At 40.6% G+C, this 14,516-nt stretch overlaps 1 protein-coding gene across 5 annotated transcripts in view; it reads right to left on the reverse strand.

Moving 5' to 3' along the window:
- The window catches only part of KCNIP3 (potassium voltage-gated channel interacting protein 3), a 150,995-nt gene extending 141,561 nt beyond the window's left edge, over window positions 1–9,434 (reverse strand). The window contains exons 1-3 of one of the 5 annotated variants that reach the window (XM_074287618.1): window positions 9,356–9,434; window positions 9,036–9,178; window positions 7,320–7,394 (exon numbers count right to left, since the gene is read on the reverse strand). In XM_074287618.1, the coding sequence (XP_074143719.1) occupies window positions 7,320–7,394; window positions 9,036–9,050 (90 nt within the window). In that variant the 5' untranslated portion in view covers window positions 9,051–9,178; window positions 9,356–9,434. The other 4 variants (XM_074287617.1, XM_074287622.1, XM_074287620.1 and 1 more) reach the window with 4 other exon arrangements.
- Between the last annotated feature and the right edge of the window lie 5,082 nt (window positions 9,435–14,516).

The following is a 14,516-nucleotide window of genomic DNA, read 5'->3' on the forward strand; positions in this document are numbered from 1 at the left end:
AGGCAGCTCAGATAGCATAGTGGATACAGTGTTGGGTCTGGAGTCAAGGAGACTCATCTTCCTGAGCTCAAATCTGGTCCCAGACACTTTCCTTTATGCTGAATGGAAAGACATTTAATAATAACAAGGCACATTTAAACATTTCTTTAAAATTTACAGCATACTTTCCTCACAACAGCCCTCTAAGTTGGTTAATACATTTTACAGGAATGGAAAGGGAGGCAAAGAGAGGTTCAGTGGCTATATTTGAACTCGGGTCTTCCAGACTCCGGATTCAGTGGCCTATTGCACTATCCCAGTAGCTTAGCTCCCTGGGTCAGCTACCAGCTTCATTCTAATTCTCACCCTGGTACTGAGGAAAGACAGGGTTATCTGCCTTATCAAAGATCCAGAGACATGCCCTAAAATTTCTATTTTCTCTTAATAGAGCTCTGTTGTCCATGAACTCAATTCAATCAAAAAAAATTTTAGTTAAACAGTTACAGAAGACCTAGCATCATACTTGGGTTACAAAGAAAAATCTAAGTCCTTTGAAAAGAGTTTATATTCTTTCAGGGTGGGGTGTACAACATGTGCCAAGATAAATATAGAACAAGTCATTGGGAGAGGTAAAGAGCCCTCAAAATGGGGGGACAAAAGTGTCAGGAGAAAGCCTTCTGAAGGAAGTGGCACCTGAGCTATGATTTGAGGGGAGATTCTAAGAGATGGAGATGAGGAGGAAATGTCATCCAAATATAGAGAACAGTCTCTAAAATGGCACTTGGAAGAATAAAGTGCTGGGACATTTAATATTTTGGAAACTTTTAAAAAATATATGTTATCTTTATTATAACACATTTTCTACATAAATTCCTATTCTCCCATCCCCTCAAAAAAAAAAATCAAATTCCAATTCAGAAATAGTGTCCATCTTTGTTAGACACATTTGGCTTCTTCAGTGATGCATCTGGATTCAATATTGATCACTGAGTTTATTCTGAGTCATTTGTCTTTTTTTGTTTGTTTTTAAAAATATTGTTGCTGAGTCTATTTACTATACCCTGAGTCAGTTCATTCAAATCTTCCTATATTTTGGTGATCTTATACTTATTTTTTTAAAGCACAATAATTTTCCATTACATTCATATACCACAATTTGTTCAACCACTCCTCCCTCAATAGCATTCACTTTGCTTCCAGTTTTCCTGCTGCAAATAGCTACCATGAATATTTTGGTAAATATGGGTTTGGTTTTTTACTTCTTTATAGGTACATAGTTGGATCAAAGAAAATGAATTACTTAGTGTAGCACACACACCTTCCCCTCAGGCTCCTCTCACAATGGGTTCTAACATTCCTGGTGATTACTACCATGTTTTAAGGAGTACTAACCTCTAAAGCTGTGATTCATGAGCCCCCACTGATATGGTTCTCATTAGCCGCCACTAGTTCTTAGCAGAAGCATTTATTAAGATAACATAGAAAGAAAAATGCATACAAAATCTCCCTATGAAACTTTATTCTCCACACATTCACAATATCTTTCCATTGAAAGAGCAGGCACAAAAAAATGTTTGTGGCAGCCCTTTTTGTAGTGACAAGAAACTGGAAACTGACTGAATGCCCATCAGTTGGAGAATGGTTGAGTAAGTTATGTATATGAATGTTATGGAATATTATTGTTCTGTAAAAAACAACCAGCAGGATAATTTCAGAGACCTGAAGAGACTTATATGAACTGATGTTAAGTGAAGTGAGAGGAGAACATTGTACACAGCGACAAGATTATACAATGATCAATTCTGATGGACATGGCTCTCTTCAACAATGAGATGATTCAAACCAGTTTCAATTGTTCAGTGATGAAGAGAGCTATCTGCACCCAGAGAGAGGATTGTGGGAACTGAGTGTGGATCACAATATAGCATTTTCACTCTTTTTGTTGGCATTTTATTTTGCTTCTCGCTCTTTTTTTAACTGGTTTGATTTGATTTTTCTGGTGCAACATGATAATGTATAAATATCTATGCATATATTGGATTTAACATATATTTCCACCACATTTAACATATATTGGACTACTTGCCATCTAGGGGAGGGCATGGAGGAAGGGGAGGGGGAGTTGGAACACAAAATTTGCAAGAGCTAATGATGAAGAATTGTCCACACATGTTTTGAAAAATAAAAAGCTGAGAAAGAAAGAAAGAGAGAGAGAAAAGAAAGAGAGAGAGAAAGAAAGAAAGAAAGAAAGAAAGAAAGAAAGAAAGAAAGAAAGAAAGAAAGAAAGAAAGAAAGAAAGAAAGAAAGAAAGAAAGAAAGAAAGAAAGAAAGAAAAGAAAGAAAGAAAGAAGGAAAGAAAGAAAGAAGGAAAAGAAAGACAGAAGGAAGAAAGAAAGAAGGAAAGAAAGAAGGAAAGAAAGAAGGAAAGAAAGAAGGAAAGAAAGAAAGAAAGAAGAAAGAAAGAAAGAAAGAAAGAAAGAAAGAAAGAAAGAAAGAAAGAAAGAAAGAAAGAAAGAAAGAAAGAAAGAAAGAAAGAAAAGAAAGAAAGAAAGAAGGAAGGAAGGAAGGAAGGAAAGAAAGAAAGAAGGAAAGAAAGAAAGAAAGAAAGAAAGAAAGAAAGAAAGAAAGAAAGAAAGAAAGAAAGAAAGAAAGAAAGAAAGAAAGAAAGAAAGAAAGAAAGAAAGAAAGAAAGAAAGAAAGAAGGAAAGAAAGAAAGAAAGAAAGAAGGAAAGAAGGAAGGAAGGAAGGAAGGAAGGAAGGGAGGAAGGAAGGGAGGAAGGGAGGGAGGGAGGGAGGGAGGGAGGAAGGAAGGAAGGGAGGAAGGGAGGAAGGAAGGAAAGGAGGGAGGAAGGAAGGAAAGGAGGAGGAAGGAAGGAAAGAAAGAAAGAAAGAAAGAAAAAGAAAGAAAGAAAGAAAGAAAGAAAGAAAGAAAGAAAGAAAGAAAGAAAGAAAGAAAGAAAGAAAGAAAGAAAGAAAGAAAGAAAGAAAGAAAGAAAGAAAGAAAGAAAGAAAGAAAGAAAGAAAGAAAGAAAGAAAGAAAGAAAGAAAGAAAGAAAGAAAGAAAGAAAGAAAGAAAGAAAGAAAAGAAAGAAAGAAAAGAAAGAAAGAAAAGAAAGAAAGAGCAGGAACAAATTTAGTGAGGCACACATGTCTGAAATTACAAAGGCAATGGACCATTTCAGAACTTCCAGTGTTAGCTATTTTTTTTTTTTTTTGTCTTTGTGCAATCTCCTCTATGACCTAGTTCCAATTGACAAAATTGGTTCTCTTTGTCTTTCTTTTCTCCAGATACAGAGTTATGCTCCTTGAATTTTCTTCTTTCTCTGGATGACTATATGTGTCTCTGATCCCTCAACTGAGTCTTGAATTTAGGCAAACTTAGTCTGCACATACTAGGTGGGGAACCTCTTTCTGGGTGAGTACATATATTGCTTTGTGGTTTGCCTAATAGGGTGGAAGAAAAAACACCCTCCCTTACCAGCAGTAACACTCTATAACTGCCATAAGCTTTGGCAGTCTGCACCAACTTATAGGTTACTCTTTAAAGGTCACCCCGAGTTTATCTGTCCATTTTAATCTGTCAATGAGATTGACCCATCTGATTCCCTCAGAAAAAGTTGATCACATCTCATAAAGGGATTAGATTCATCTTTTCCATTCCCTTAACACCTCATTAACACCTTGTGATTACATTCTGAGTTTCCTGGGTAGATAAAAGATCAACTCTCCCACGTTTAATTCCAAATTGCTTTCCCAAATGGCTGGACCAATTCACAGTTCCATCAACAGACTATCAGTGTGCTTGATTCCCCACCATCCTTCCAGCATTAACTGTTAAAACCTTTCATCATCTTTGCCAAGTTGATGGGTAGGAGGTGACATCTCAAAGTTGTTTTAATTTGCATTTCTCATATTATTAGTGACTTAGAGCATCTTCCCATATGGTTACTGATAGTTTGGGTTTCTGCTTTGGAAAACTGTTCATATCCTTTGGACACTGGATTTATTTATATATACACAGAGAGAGGAGGTGTGACTAGGAAGAGATGAGACTTAAAAAAATTCATCAAAACTCTTGTCTTCTTAGGTACAGAGAGGCTAAGATATCTTCTGTGGAAGGAGTTCACCTAGCAAATAAATTGAGGGTCCTTATGCCTTACATGAGCTGGGGATTATGAATCTGCCACTTGAGATGACAAATATCTGCTTTCTTTCAACTTAAAGATTGCCTGAAGCTCAGAAAAGTTCATCAGCAGGCATTTATTAATCACCTACTACATGCAAGACACTAGTGATACAAAATAAAAAGCATGAAAAGTGACTCTAAATTTCTCCAGCTATCAAAAACCCTAACTGAACACCTCCCTTCTTTCTACTGAATCTAAATCTTACCCATCCCTCAACATTCACCTTTTTTTGTGAAACTTCTCCTACAATCTCCTACAATTTCAGGTGGGAAAATCTCCTCTTCTACTCTTTGAGCACTTTTAGCAATTATAACCTGAACATCTGGTCTGAAAAGGAAGGGAGTGACCTTGAACTTGGAACCTCAGAAAACAGATTTAAATTATGATCCTTCCACTCATGAGCCATATGATCTTGGGCAAATTACTAAGTCACTTTACCCCACCCTGCACTTCACTTTCCACATCTATTAAAATCAAGATAATATTTATATTACCTAGCCTGTTATGAGCAAGTTGCATAAACTCACACTTTGTGGAAGATAGAAAAGAGAAATGTTTTCAATATACTTAGAGACAGAGCATCTTTGTTCAGATCCCAGTTCTACCTGTGAGACTCAGGTTTCACATCTTAACTTCTCTAGGTCCTAGTTTTCTCCTCTGTGAACTGAGGAAGAGGGACCCTTAAGTTCCCTTCCAGATCTATATCCTATAATGCCTCTTGGCAAAATGAACTGGAATCGACAAAAATATTAAAAAGAACTAGGCAAAAGCCTCCAGGGAACTGGATAGATCATCATAGGTCAAATTTGTAATCAGCACCATTGGAGTGATCACCCACAAATCAATGAGAAAAATGAGATTTCCATTGCTCTAATGCCTAGTACAAGTCTGGCATGTAGGAGGGTTCCAATAAAAGCTTCTGGACTGATTTCAAATGCATGGGTAAGATTTGGATTCTGTGGAGAGATGGGGGAGAAGGTATTTCTTTGTAAGTGGAAAAAAAAAAAAAACCACTCCAGAAACGCCTTCCTTTCATGTTTCACCTGCCCACAATATAAAGGATACTTGGGAAGTGAATAACCCTGAGCTTCTAATCCCTGAAACATATAAACATTTAACCTAGTTTTGGACCGCCTCTTCTCCTTCCTAAGGTCTGTGATTAGGAGGCTGAAGTGAAGGCTTCTAGGTGATTCTAGCATCAGAATGTTCAGGCTCTGGGTGAGCAGAGAATTTGTCCAAACCAGTGCTCCCCCTTCTCCATGGTACCCCACCCACTGCAGCACCTCCTCTCCATCACACACACACACACACACACACACACACACACACACACACACACACACTCTTCTGTTGGGTTCCAAACAAAAGGGAGCGCTCATTTCTAGCCTCATTCTTTCCATTCCATGACTCAGAAACTGGGATACTCCTCTCTGTAAGACGGGTCATGGGGTGAGACAAAGTCTTGTGATGGATTATACCAAGGTGTCCCAGCCCTAAATTTATAAAGGAGATGTAACTCTGCCATACTCATTTCCCCCAGAGCTTTGTCTAATCAAGAAGTCACACAGAACAAGGGTTCAGGCATATAATCAGAGCATGCAAATCAGACACTCTCCTTCCCTTTTAGCTTTGAAGACTGGTTTTCCTCTGTGGAAAAGAGCCCTGACCTCCCTCAAGAGCTCTTCCTTCTCACTATAACCCTTAAGCTCTAATCAAGCTTAACTTGTTTACCAAAAAAAGCCAGAACTTTCTCTTCCCTGTCCAAATATCTCTCTTAGATCAAGCCATTCCATCTCCCTATGGGGCTTCCACTGTGGATATCTTATCCATCCTTCAAGTCCAAGACTTTCACAAAGAACTACTATCGCCACTTCTTTCCCCAGAGCAGGGAATTGAGGACAGGATCTCTGCAAAGGATTCAAATGTCACCTCTCTATGAAGCTGCTCTCCCCCCCCCCATCTGAATTAACTTCATTCATCTGGGATCTCAGAGCTCTTGGTTGATGAGCCTCTCAAAGCCTTCTAACATTGCTCTTTTTATTCCTTGCCAAGGTCACACAGGAAGTATTTGAGACCGAATTTGAACTCAGGTTCTCCTCAATCTGAGGTTGATGCTCTATCCACTTCGGCCATCTAGCTGTCCCTTCAAAGGATTCGAAATGGCATTGGTTATTTGTGTACAAACACTATCCCACAAGCTCCTAAAGGGCCCAAATCATACCCTGAATACATTAAGAGCTCTACAAATATTTGTTGAATTGAGTTGAATGAGAGGGTAGGTTGAGGGAATTAGATGGCCAATAGATAAAAAGACAGGTCAGGAGTCAGGAAGACTCACCTTCCTAAGTTTAAATCCTGCCTCTGACAGCTTTGGGTCAGTCACTTAACTCGGTTTGCCTCCGTTTCCCCATCTATAAAATGAGCTGGAGAATGAAATGACAAACTATTCCAGTAATCTTTGTCAAGACAACCCCAATGAAGTAGAAGAGTCAGACAAGACTGAAAATGACTGAACAATGAAAGGGGAGCTGAAGAGGCGATGGGGAAGGCACCAGGTGGATTCTAAAATGTCACCCTTATGTTCACCCCCAGGGAAAGGAGAAGGCAGATGTGTCCAACTTCCGGCCCTCGGAGAGCAGATGTCAAAGAAGCTTTGTTTGAGAAGAAAGCAGGGGGGAAAGAGGGAGCAAGTGACGGGAGGCGGGAGCCCCAAAGATGGTGAGGAAGTGGGGGGAGGAGAGACAAAGAGCTGGCATGAAGAGTATATATATGAAGAGTATGTATATATATATATATATATAGTCTGAGTGCCCCTGGGGACAGGGCAGACCCTTCCCCCCGGCCTCGGTTCCATGGCGGTTCCGTGGCACCTGGCCACAGCCAAGTTTCTAGCAGCGCTTCTTCCAAGCCCCGGTGTCTCCAGGAGGAGATTGATAAGGCGCTTCAGAAAGAGACCCCTCCTTCTTTTCCTTGAGCTCCTCCCAGCCCTAACTCCGGGCGGAGAGAAAGCAGAAGAGGGAGGGTGAAAGTTTCCTCCTCCTACCTTCCCTCAACCCCTTTCGGGGTTAAGCATTACCCCACCCCACCTCCAAGTCAACCCCTGCCCCTCCCCTCCCGGACCCTCCCCTTTCAGCCAGCTGGGACCAGTCTTACCTGCAGGGTGGGTGAGGCCGAAGAGGTGTCGGTAGAACACGGCAGGTGGAGCTGTCGAAGCGAAGTCTGATGGAGCTGAGGGAAACAATGGGTTGAGCTGGATTCTCCTCCCATGTTCCCGGCCCAGCCTCTCCAGAGCCTGGGTTAACCCCTCCCTGCCTGGTGGGCTATTGGCCATCAGCCACCCTTTTATTGCATCTCTCCTCATTCCTCCCCCCTCATTGAGAGGACTGCTTTCTCCCAGACCCCAAGCAGCTCACAGCCTCTGCCTTAACCCTTTCATTCTTCCCCGTCCTTCTTGGCTTACCCCAACTTTAGATCCCGAGCTCCACCCCCATCCCTATTGCTTTCAACCTGCCCGAACCTCAGGGTACCCGTCTTTTGGTCCCTTCCACTTTCCCCTTCGTCTTCCTCAGTCTTTCCGAGCCAGCTGAATTCTCAGAGCTCTCTATCTTCCCTTTGTTCGTGCCTCTCACCCTGAGCTTTCTGATTCTTGGAGGTTTGGAGGGGACATCGAGAAGGTCCTATAAGGATTCCAAGAAAAAGGTTTAGCCCCGTTTTCCCAGGTATTCCCTTGGGGCCCCATTAACAGGATCTGTCTTCTTACCTCCGCTGTGCTCATAAATCTCAGATTTCTCATTTGTTTTTTGTTTATACCAAACCATTCCACTATCTCCCAGCGATGAGGGCTCCCTACTTTTAACCCTTGATCTCAACATAAGCCTAAAACTTGAGCCCATTTAACAGTGCAACTTCAAAAAAGGCCTATGGGTTGTAATGGAAAGATCTCTGGTCCTTGCTCTAACACTGAGTAGTGCATGACTTTGGTTAAAACTCTTAATCTTGCTGAATCTCAGAAACTGAAGTCCTCTATTTTAAAAAAATAATAAAATAAAAAAAATTGGATGGAATAAATTCTAAAGTTTTTTTTTTTTTCTGGTACTAATATTCTATTTCATTTCTTTGAAGAGAAAACTAAAGCAGAAGAAAGCACCTTCCTTCATTCCTTCTACTAAAAGTCACCAAAGAGAGGGGTCTTCAGTCCCTACGGAACAAAGGGGTATAAAAATGGAGAGAGCTGAATTGTTTCCCCAAGTTGCCAAATGTGTGTGGTCAAACTCTTCTAGAAAATAATCTCAAATCCTGGGGGGGTGGAACTTTTGTCTCCCTCCCCTATGCCAGTCTTTCCTCAGAAAAAATGCTTTCAGTGCTCTCCCACAGTTTCACCTCCTTCTGTATTGTGAGGGCTTTAAGTGACCCTCCAGTTTTTATCTGTCTTATAGAGAGTCTTATAGTCCCAAACCCTGAAAAGGACCAAGGCTCACAAGGAATTTCAGATGGACACAAGAACCTGTCACGTCTTGCCTCAGATTGTATCTACAACCTTCTGTTCCCCCAGCCCCAGAGTCTCGAAAGAGATTAGAAAATGGATCCCTCCTCCCACCCCAAAAAACCTTGGCCCTAGAATAATGCCCTGGAAACCAGAAATCATGTTCCTAGTCCCCTGTCAACTCAGAGACCCAAACCAAAAATCTCACAGAATTATGAAATATCATTTCCCTCTCATCTCTAGCCAGGAAAGGATAGATGTCAAAAGTCACACAGGAGTCACTGTCAGGAAGGGTCTGTACAAGCAGCCACTGGAATCCCTTCTTTCCCAAAGTAGATCCCCCAGGGAACCCTCCACCTTGACCCTAAGGAAAAGAAATAACACACCTTTGCTCTCTGCATCTTCCCAGCTGATGGAAGTCTTGTTGCCTAGGACGCTCTTGGAACAGATGATAAAGCTCTGGAGCTGGCGCTCGAGAACATTGGGACAGCCACGGGCCCACTTGGCAGCAGCATCATGTTTGCTTGGACTGAGACGTGATTTTAATTTGCATCTCTCCCAGCCCCCCCCCTCCTTCCCCTACTCCTCCCTCTCTCCCTCTATCTCCTTCTCACTGATCTCTCTCCCTCTTTTTTTCTCTCTCATCCTTTCTTTTTCCCTCCTTCTTTCCCTCTTTTTCCCCCCATCTTTTTTACCTTGCCATTACCTGTTTTTTTCCTTTTCTTTCTTTTCCTTTCTTTATACCCTTCTCCCTACCTTCTCCTCTCTCTCTTCCATCTCTTTCATTTCCTCGCCCATTCTTTTTCCTTCTCTCTTTCCCTCTCTTTCCATCCTCTTCACAGATCCTTGTCTCTCTTCACCTCTTCTGCTATCCATTCTCTTTCTCTTTCACTTCTGTAATTCAACCTTTCTTCCTACCTCTCTCCCCCATCCTCCTCTCTAGTCTGAATAAGATGAAAGTATTTGCAATGGTGTCCTATTTCCCTCTCTCCTATTTTTCCTTCCCCCTCATTCCCTTTCCCCCTTTACCCCTCAATCCCACCCACCCCCCTCCATCTATCAGTGCATTTCCTGGAGAACTGCAGCTTGGTCTTTTTCTGAGATACAACCTCAGGGTTAAGATCCTGCTGAGGTTTGAGTGATGGACCAAAGGAACTGAGTTATGAACATATCCAACTTATCATCATCTTTTTAGTTTAGTGTAGCTGACCTAAAAAAAAAAGCTGGAAGGAATACATACCAATCCCTACTTCTCTCCCCACTTCTTATGCAATGACACCCTAATTTCAGGGAATCATTCTATAAAGAAGCAAAAAATCAGAGTTTAGACTCTAAAATCTCATCTCAAGGGGTCCTAAGAAGCTAATTCTTCCCCCTGCTTCTCAGCAGGACCCAAGTTACCAGAGATCTGGGGCCTCTGTGTTTATAATATGCCTGTGCCTCAGGCAAAAGATTTACATTCCCATCTTAACTCCCCTGGGTCTGAATGAACAGAATTTCATAGCCATATGGCCACCCCCACTGTGTCTGTCACTAATGTCCCAGCAGTTTCCATGGGCTCATATTGCATAGGGCTATATGGACAATCATTCCAGCAACATGTCATCTGGGAACATCCCCTATGTTTGGAAGATGAACAAAGGAGCATTGGTGAGGAAACATGTTTCCGTTAGGAGACCTCTCCCTTGATGGAAGGGACTGTCATAGCCTGGAAACCGCAAAGTCAGAAATGTCATTGTGGGGAAATCCTGTTGATTGTTTAGCCCAGGATTCTGTCTCTGAAGAAAATAGTTTGAGGATGGAGACAGATGCTGCTAGTGAATTTCACCTCAAAAACTTTTGTGCTCCCCAAACATCCCTAACTTCCTCTTACTAACCTCTGATAAATCAATTACTTCCTCAGTTAAACTAGACCTCCCTTCTTGACACTATTGATACTTTCAGGCTGTCCTCTGGGGGCAATGACGTCCCCTAAGTTAGCTGAGAGGGAGGGCAGGATAGTAAAGGGAAAAGGAAACTTGAAGTTCTCAATTCCAGTGCCAAATACTAGCTGAAGAGTCTAAGAAAAGCCAAAGGACCTGGACTTGAATCTAAATTTCACCCAGTTATTGTCTTTGTGAACCTAGATAAATCAGTTCACTTCTCTGTGCCTCAGTTTCCATGTCTGTAAGATGAGGAAGTGTACTTAAATGTCTTTTGTACCCCAAATCCCAATGAATTTCAGCTCCCTCTTCTGTAAAATAGGAATAATGGTTCCTGGTCCCTCCCCTCAAAAACCTTGTATTTAACAAACACATACATAGAGTATTTTATTTTTATTTCTATATTTACATGTTTACATATATACAGTTTCCTCACTCTATACTAATAAAACGCCAAGTACAATCCCTCTCCTTGACCTTAATCCAGGTGATTATCTCCTCCACCTTAGTAGATGGCTTCCAGACTTGTTGCACCCCCCACCCCTCACCCCTTGCCACCATTCATTACAGTGATCACCCCTCTAATAGTGAACCTCTCCAAATCAAGCTAAACTATGTTTTGAATAGATCCCATAATTAAAATCCTTCCAAATTGGCAAGAACTACTAGGGTAGCTAGGCAATACAGTCAGAAAGACCTGAGTTCAAATCTAGCCTCAGACACTTGCTAGCTGTAAGACTCTGGGCAAGTCTCCCAACCCTACTTGCCTCAATTTCCTTACCTGTAAAATGAGCCAGAAAAGGCAAATCACTCTCGTATCTTTGCCAAGAAATCAGCAAATGGGGTCACAAAGAGTTGTACACAACTGAAATGACTGAACAACAACAGAGCTTATTTTCTGAAAGAATATCCTCTGAGAACCCAAGACCACCTGCACACCATGATAAAGCATTCATCTAAGTAAAGCTTTAATGTAGGAGACTAATAATACTTCACATTTGCATAACCATTTACAATTTACAAAGCACTCTCTTGTGGGTGACTTTTTCTAGCTACTTCATGGTATCTCACAATAAGCCTGTAAAATAAGCCAGGTAGGTATAAGTTTAGAGATAAAAGAGACATTTGAGGTTATCTAGTCCCATTCTCCTTATTTTACAATGGAGGAAAAAACAAGAATTTAAATGTCTACTATATGTCAGACTGTGCCAAGTGCTTTATAAATATTATCTCATTTAGTCTTCAGAATCTTAGAAGATAGATGCTATTATTGTTATTCCCATTTTACAATTGAGGAAACTGAGACAGGCAAGATTAAGGGACTTGTCCCAGGTCACACAGCAGGAAGTGTCTTTCTGACTCTGGGTCTAGCTTTCTCTTCCCTGTGTCACCTAACCACGCCAGTGAAGGTTAAATGACCAGCTTAAGATCACACTGGTGATACATGACAAAGCCAGATTTTTAAACTCAGTTCTTCCAGCTCTAAACCCAGCACCCTTTCCGTTGATCCATTATCATCTTCCACTTTTTTTTAACATATTAATAAAAAAGCTAAGAAGGGTTAAATGGACTCTCCATGGTTACACAGCTGGTTAATGGATGAGTCAAGTTCAACTATTTACTTTCTACTAGACCACAGATAATAATGGTAGGATAGTAGATGAATGAGATCTTATGACCTCAAGGGAAAAATAGCCTCAGATATGGACCAAGGTCGGTTTCTGTTATTTATGGCTGGTGCACTCATCATCGTTGTTTGAAAAATGAGAATAATTTGGGGATAGTCTTAAGTCAGCCCCCCCTCCCGGGGTGTCTGTATGCCTCTGCAAACAGTCCCAACAGGAATAGCCTTTGACCAGCAAAGTTTACCTTTCCATCCCTTATTTCCTCCTGGCATGAATGTAGCGCCAACCTCCCTAACAGTTCCCATGGAAACTAGCCCTCAGAATTCCCCCCCACCAACTCATCCCTCCCCTGCACACAGACACACATGCTCCTCTCCTTCATCTTCTTTTTCTTTCTTTTGAGGCAGCCAATTAGCTCTAACTCACAGAGCCTCAGGGGAAAAAATAGTCAGGGAGCTGTCAGCTTCTCTTCAGGCCCCAGGGAGGATTTAAAGGGGACGATTGCGGGATACTTGTCACCAGAGAGAAGAATATTTGAGATGAAACCATGCATTGGACCAAACTGTCCACAACTTCAATCCTGAATTCCCAGAAAAGAGCATCAAGCCAAGTCAGGAGACCTGTGTTTGAATCTCTATAATTATCTTGTATGACTCTGGGCAAAGCCATTTGACCACCTTGGCTCTCAATTTCCTCATCTGAAATGTTAGGAAAGATGGTCTCTCAGATTTACTCCAAGGCTAAAATTCTATGATTCCCCTGATAAAAATTGTCATATGAATTGTCAAGAGAGCTCCTCACAGGGAGGAAAGTACCAACTCTTGGAGTCTTTCTTTACTAGAAGAAATTCCTGGAAATCTGTAGATTTGATCAGGAGGTTCCATGTTTAGTTTTATCAGTATCCAGCACCAAAGTCCTAATCTTGTCATTATCAGAGCAGGAGAAGTAATGTGGCTAGTACAGAATGTGAGGAAGCTGATTTCTGATGGAGATTCTCCTGTAGCCCAGCTAATTTTAAATGGCAACCCCCCACTTATTAATACATCAATTGGAGGGAAATTGATTTTACAGGGAAGTGAAAGAGCCTGATCAATTTGAGTAAGATTAGTAGGAGGTGAGCCTTTAGGTCTTTGACTTTATCTTTCTTTTGGAGGCTACAGAAATGCCCATTACATGTCACTGAAAGAAATAAGGAAATCTCCAGGGCTTGGATTGCTGTCAATCCACACTTCACTGAGTGGGAATAATAATTCAACAAATTCAATTCAATTCTCTCTCTCTCTCTCTCTCTCTCTCTCTCTCTCTCTCTCTCTCTCTCTCTCTCTCTCTCTCTCTCTCTCTCTGTGTGTGTGTGTGTGTGTGTGTGTGTGTGTGTATAAAATTCAATTCTATTCTCTCTATATTGATAAATAGATAGATAGATCCATATTATGTGCCAGGCACTGTGCTAAGTGCTGGAATAAACTTCAATAACTATGGATGATCTGATTGACTGAGGTTATTGCAAATTGGACTGGACCTAATCAACAGAGTCTTCTGGTCACATTTGTACTTAAACATGCTCTTTCATCTATTAAAGAAAAGACTGTGCTAGTATACTATTACATTGTTGGTGGAGCTGTAAATTAGTCCAATCATTCTGAGAAATAGTGTAAAGTTATACAAAATAAGTCAGTAAAATATACATACTTTTTGATTCAGTGATGTCATTTTCATATAGAAGTAGATACATATTTCATTTCTATGTATATAGACCCATATATTTATATATATATATTTATTATGCCTATATATAGGTATGTATTTATATCTATTTATATGTATCTATTTGCATTTATATGTATATATATTTATATGTGCCTATCTAGATATAATATACAGGGCTCCCCAAAAGTCAACACAGTTTTAAGCTTTAATAGTTTAAAAAGCTTTAAGCTGGGGCAGCTAGATAGCTGCAGTGGATAGAACACCAACTCTGAAGTCAGGAGGACCTGAGTTCAGAACTGACTTCAAACAAGTAACATTTCCTAGCTATGTGATCCTGAGCAAGTCACTTAACCCCAATTGCCTCAGCAAAACAAATAAATAAATGATTTTTTTAAAAAAGTTTTAAGCTTTAGTAGCTAAAAACTCTACTAAGAATTTTGGTATATGATATATATTCATAAACACATATCAAGGAATTTAAAAATCCTTATAGACAAACACATCTATAGCTGTACTTTTTGTAGTAGCAAATAATGGGAAAGAAAGTAGGTACCCAATATATGGGCAACAACTGAACAAATTGTGGTATATGAATGGTTTAGACTATTATTAT

The sequence above is a fragment of the Sminthopsis crassicaudata genome, chromosome 2 (genome assembly GCF_048593235.1).
Source record: "Sminthopsis crassicaudata isolate SCR6 chromosome 2, ASM4859323v1, whole genome shotgun sequence".
Classification (NCBI taxonomy): domain Eukaryota; kingdom Metazoa; phylum Chordata; class Mammalia; order Dasyuromorphia; family Dasyuridae; genus Sminthopsis; species Sminthopsis crassicaudata.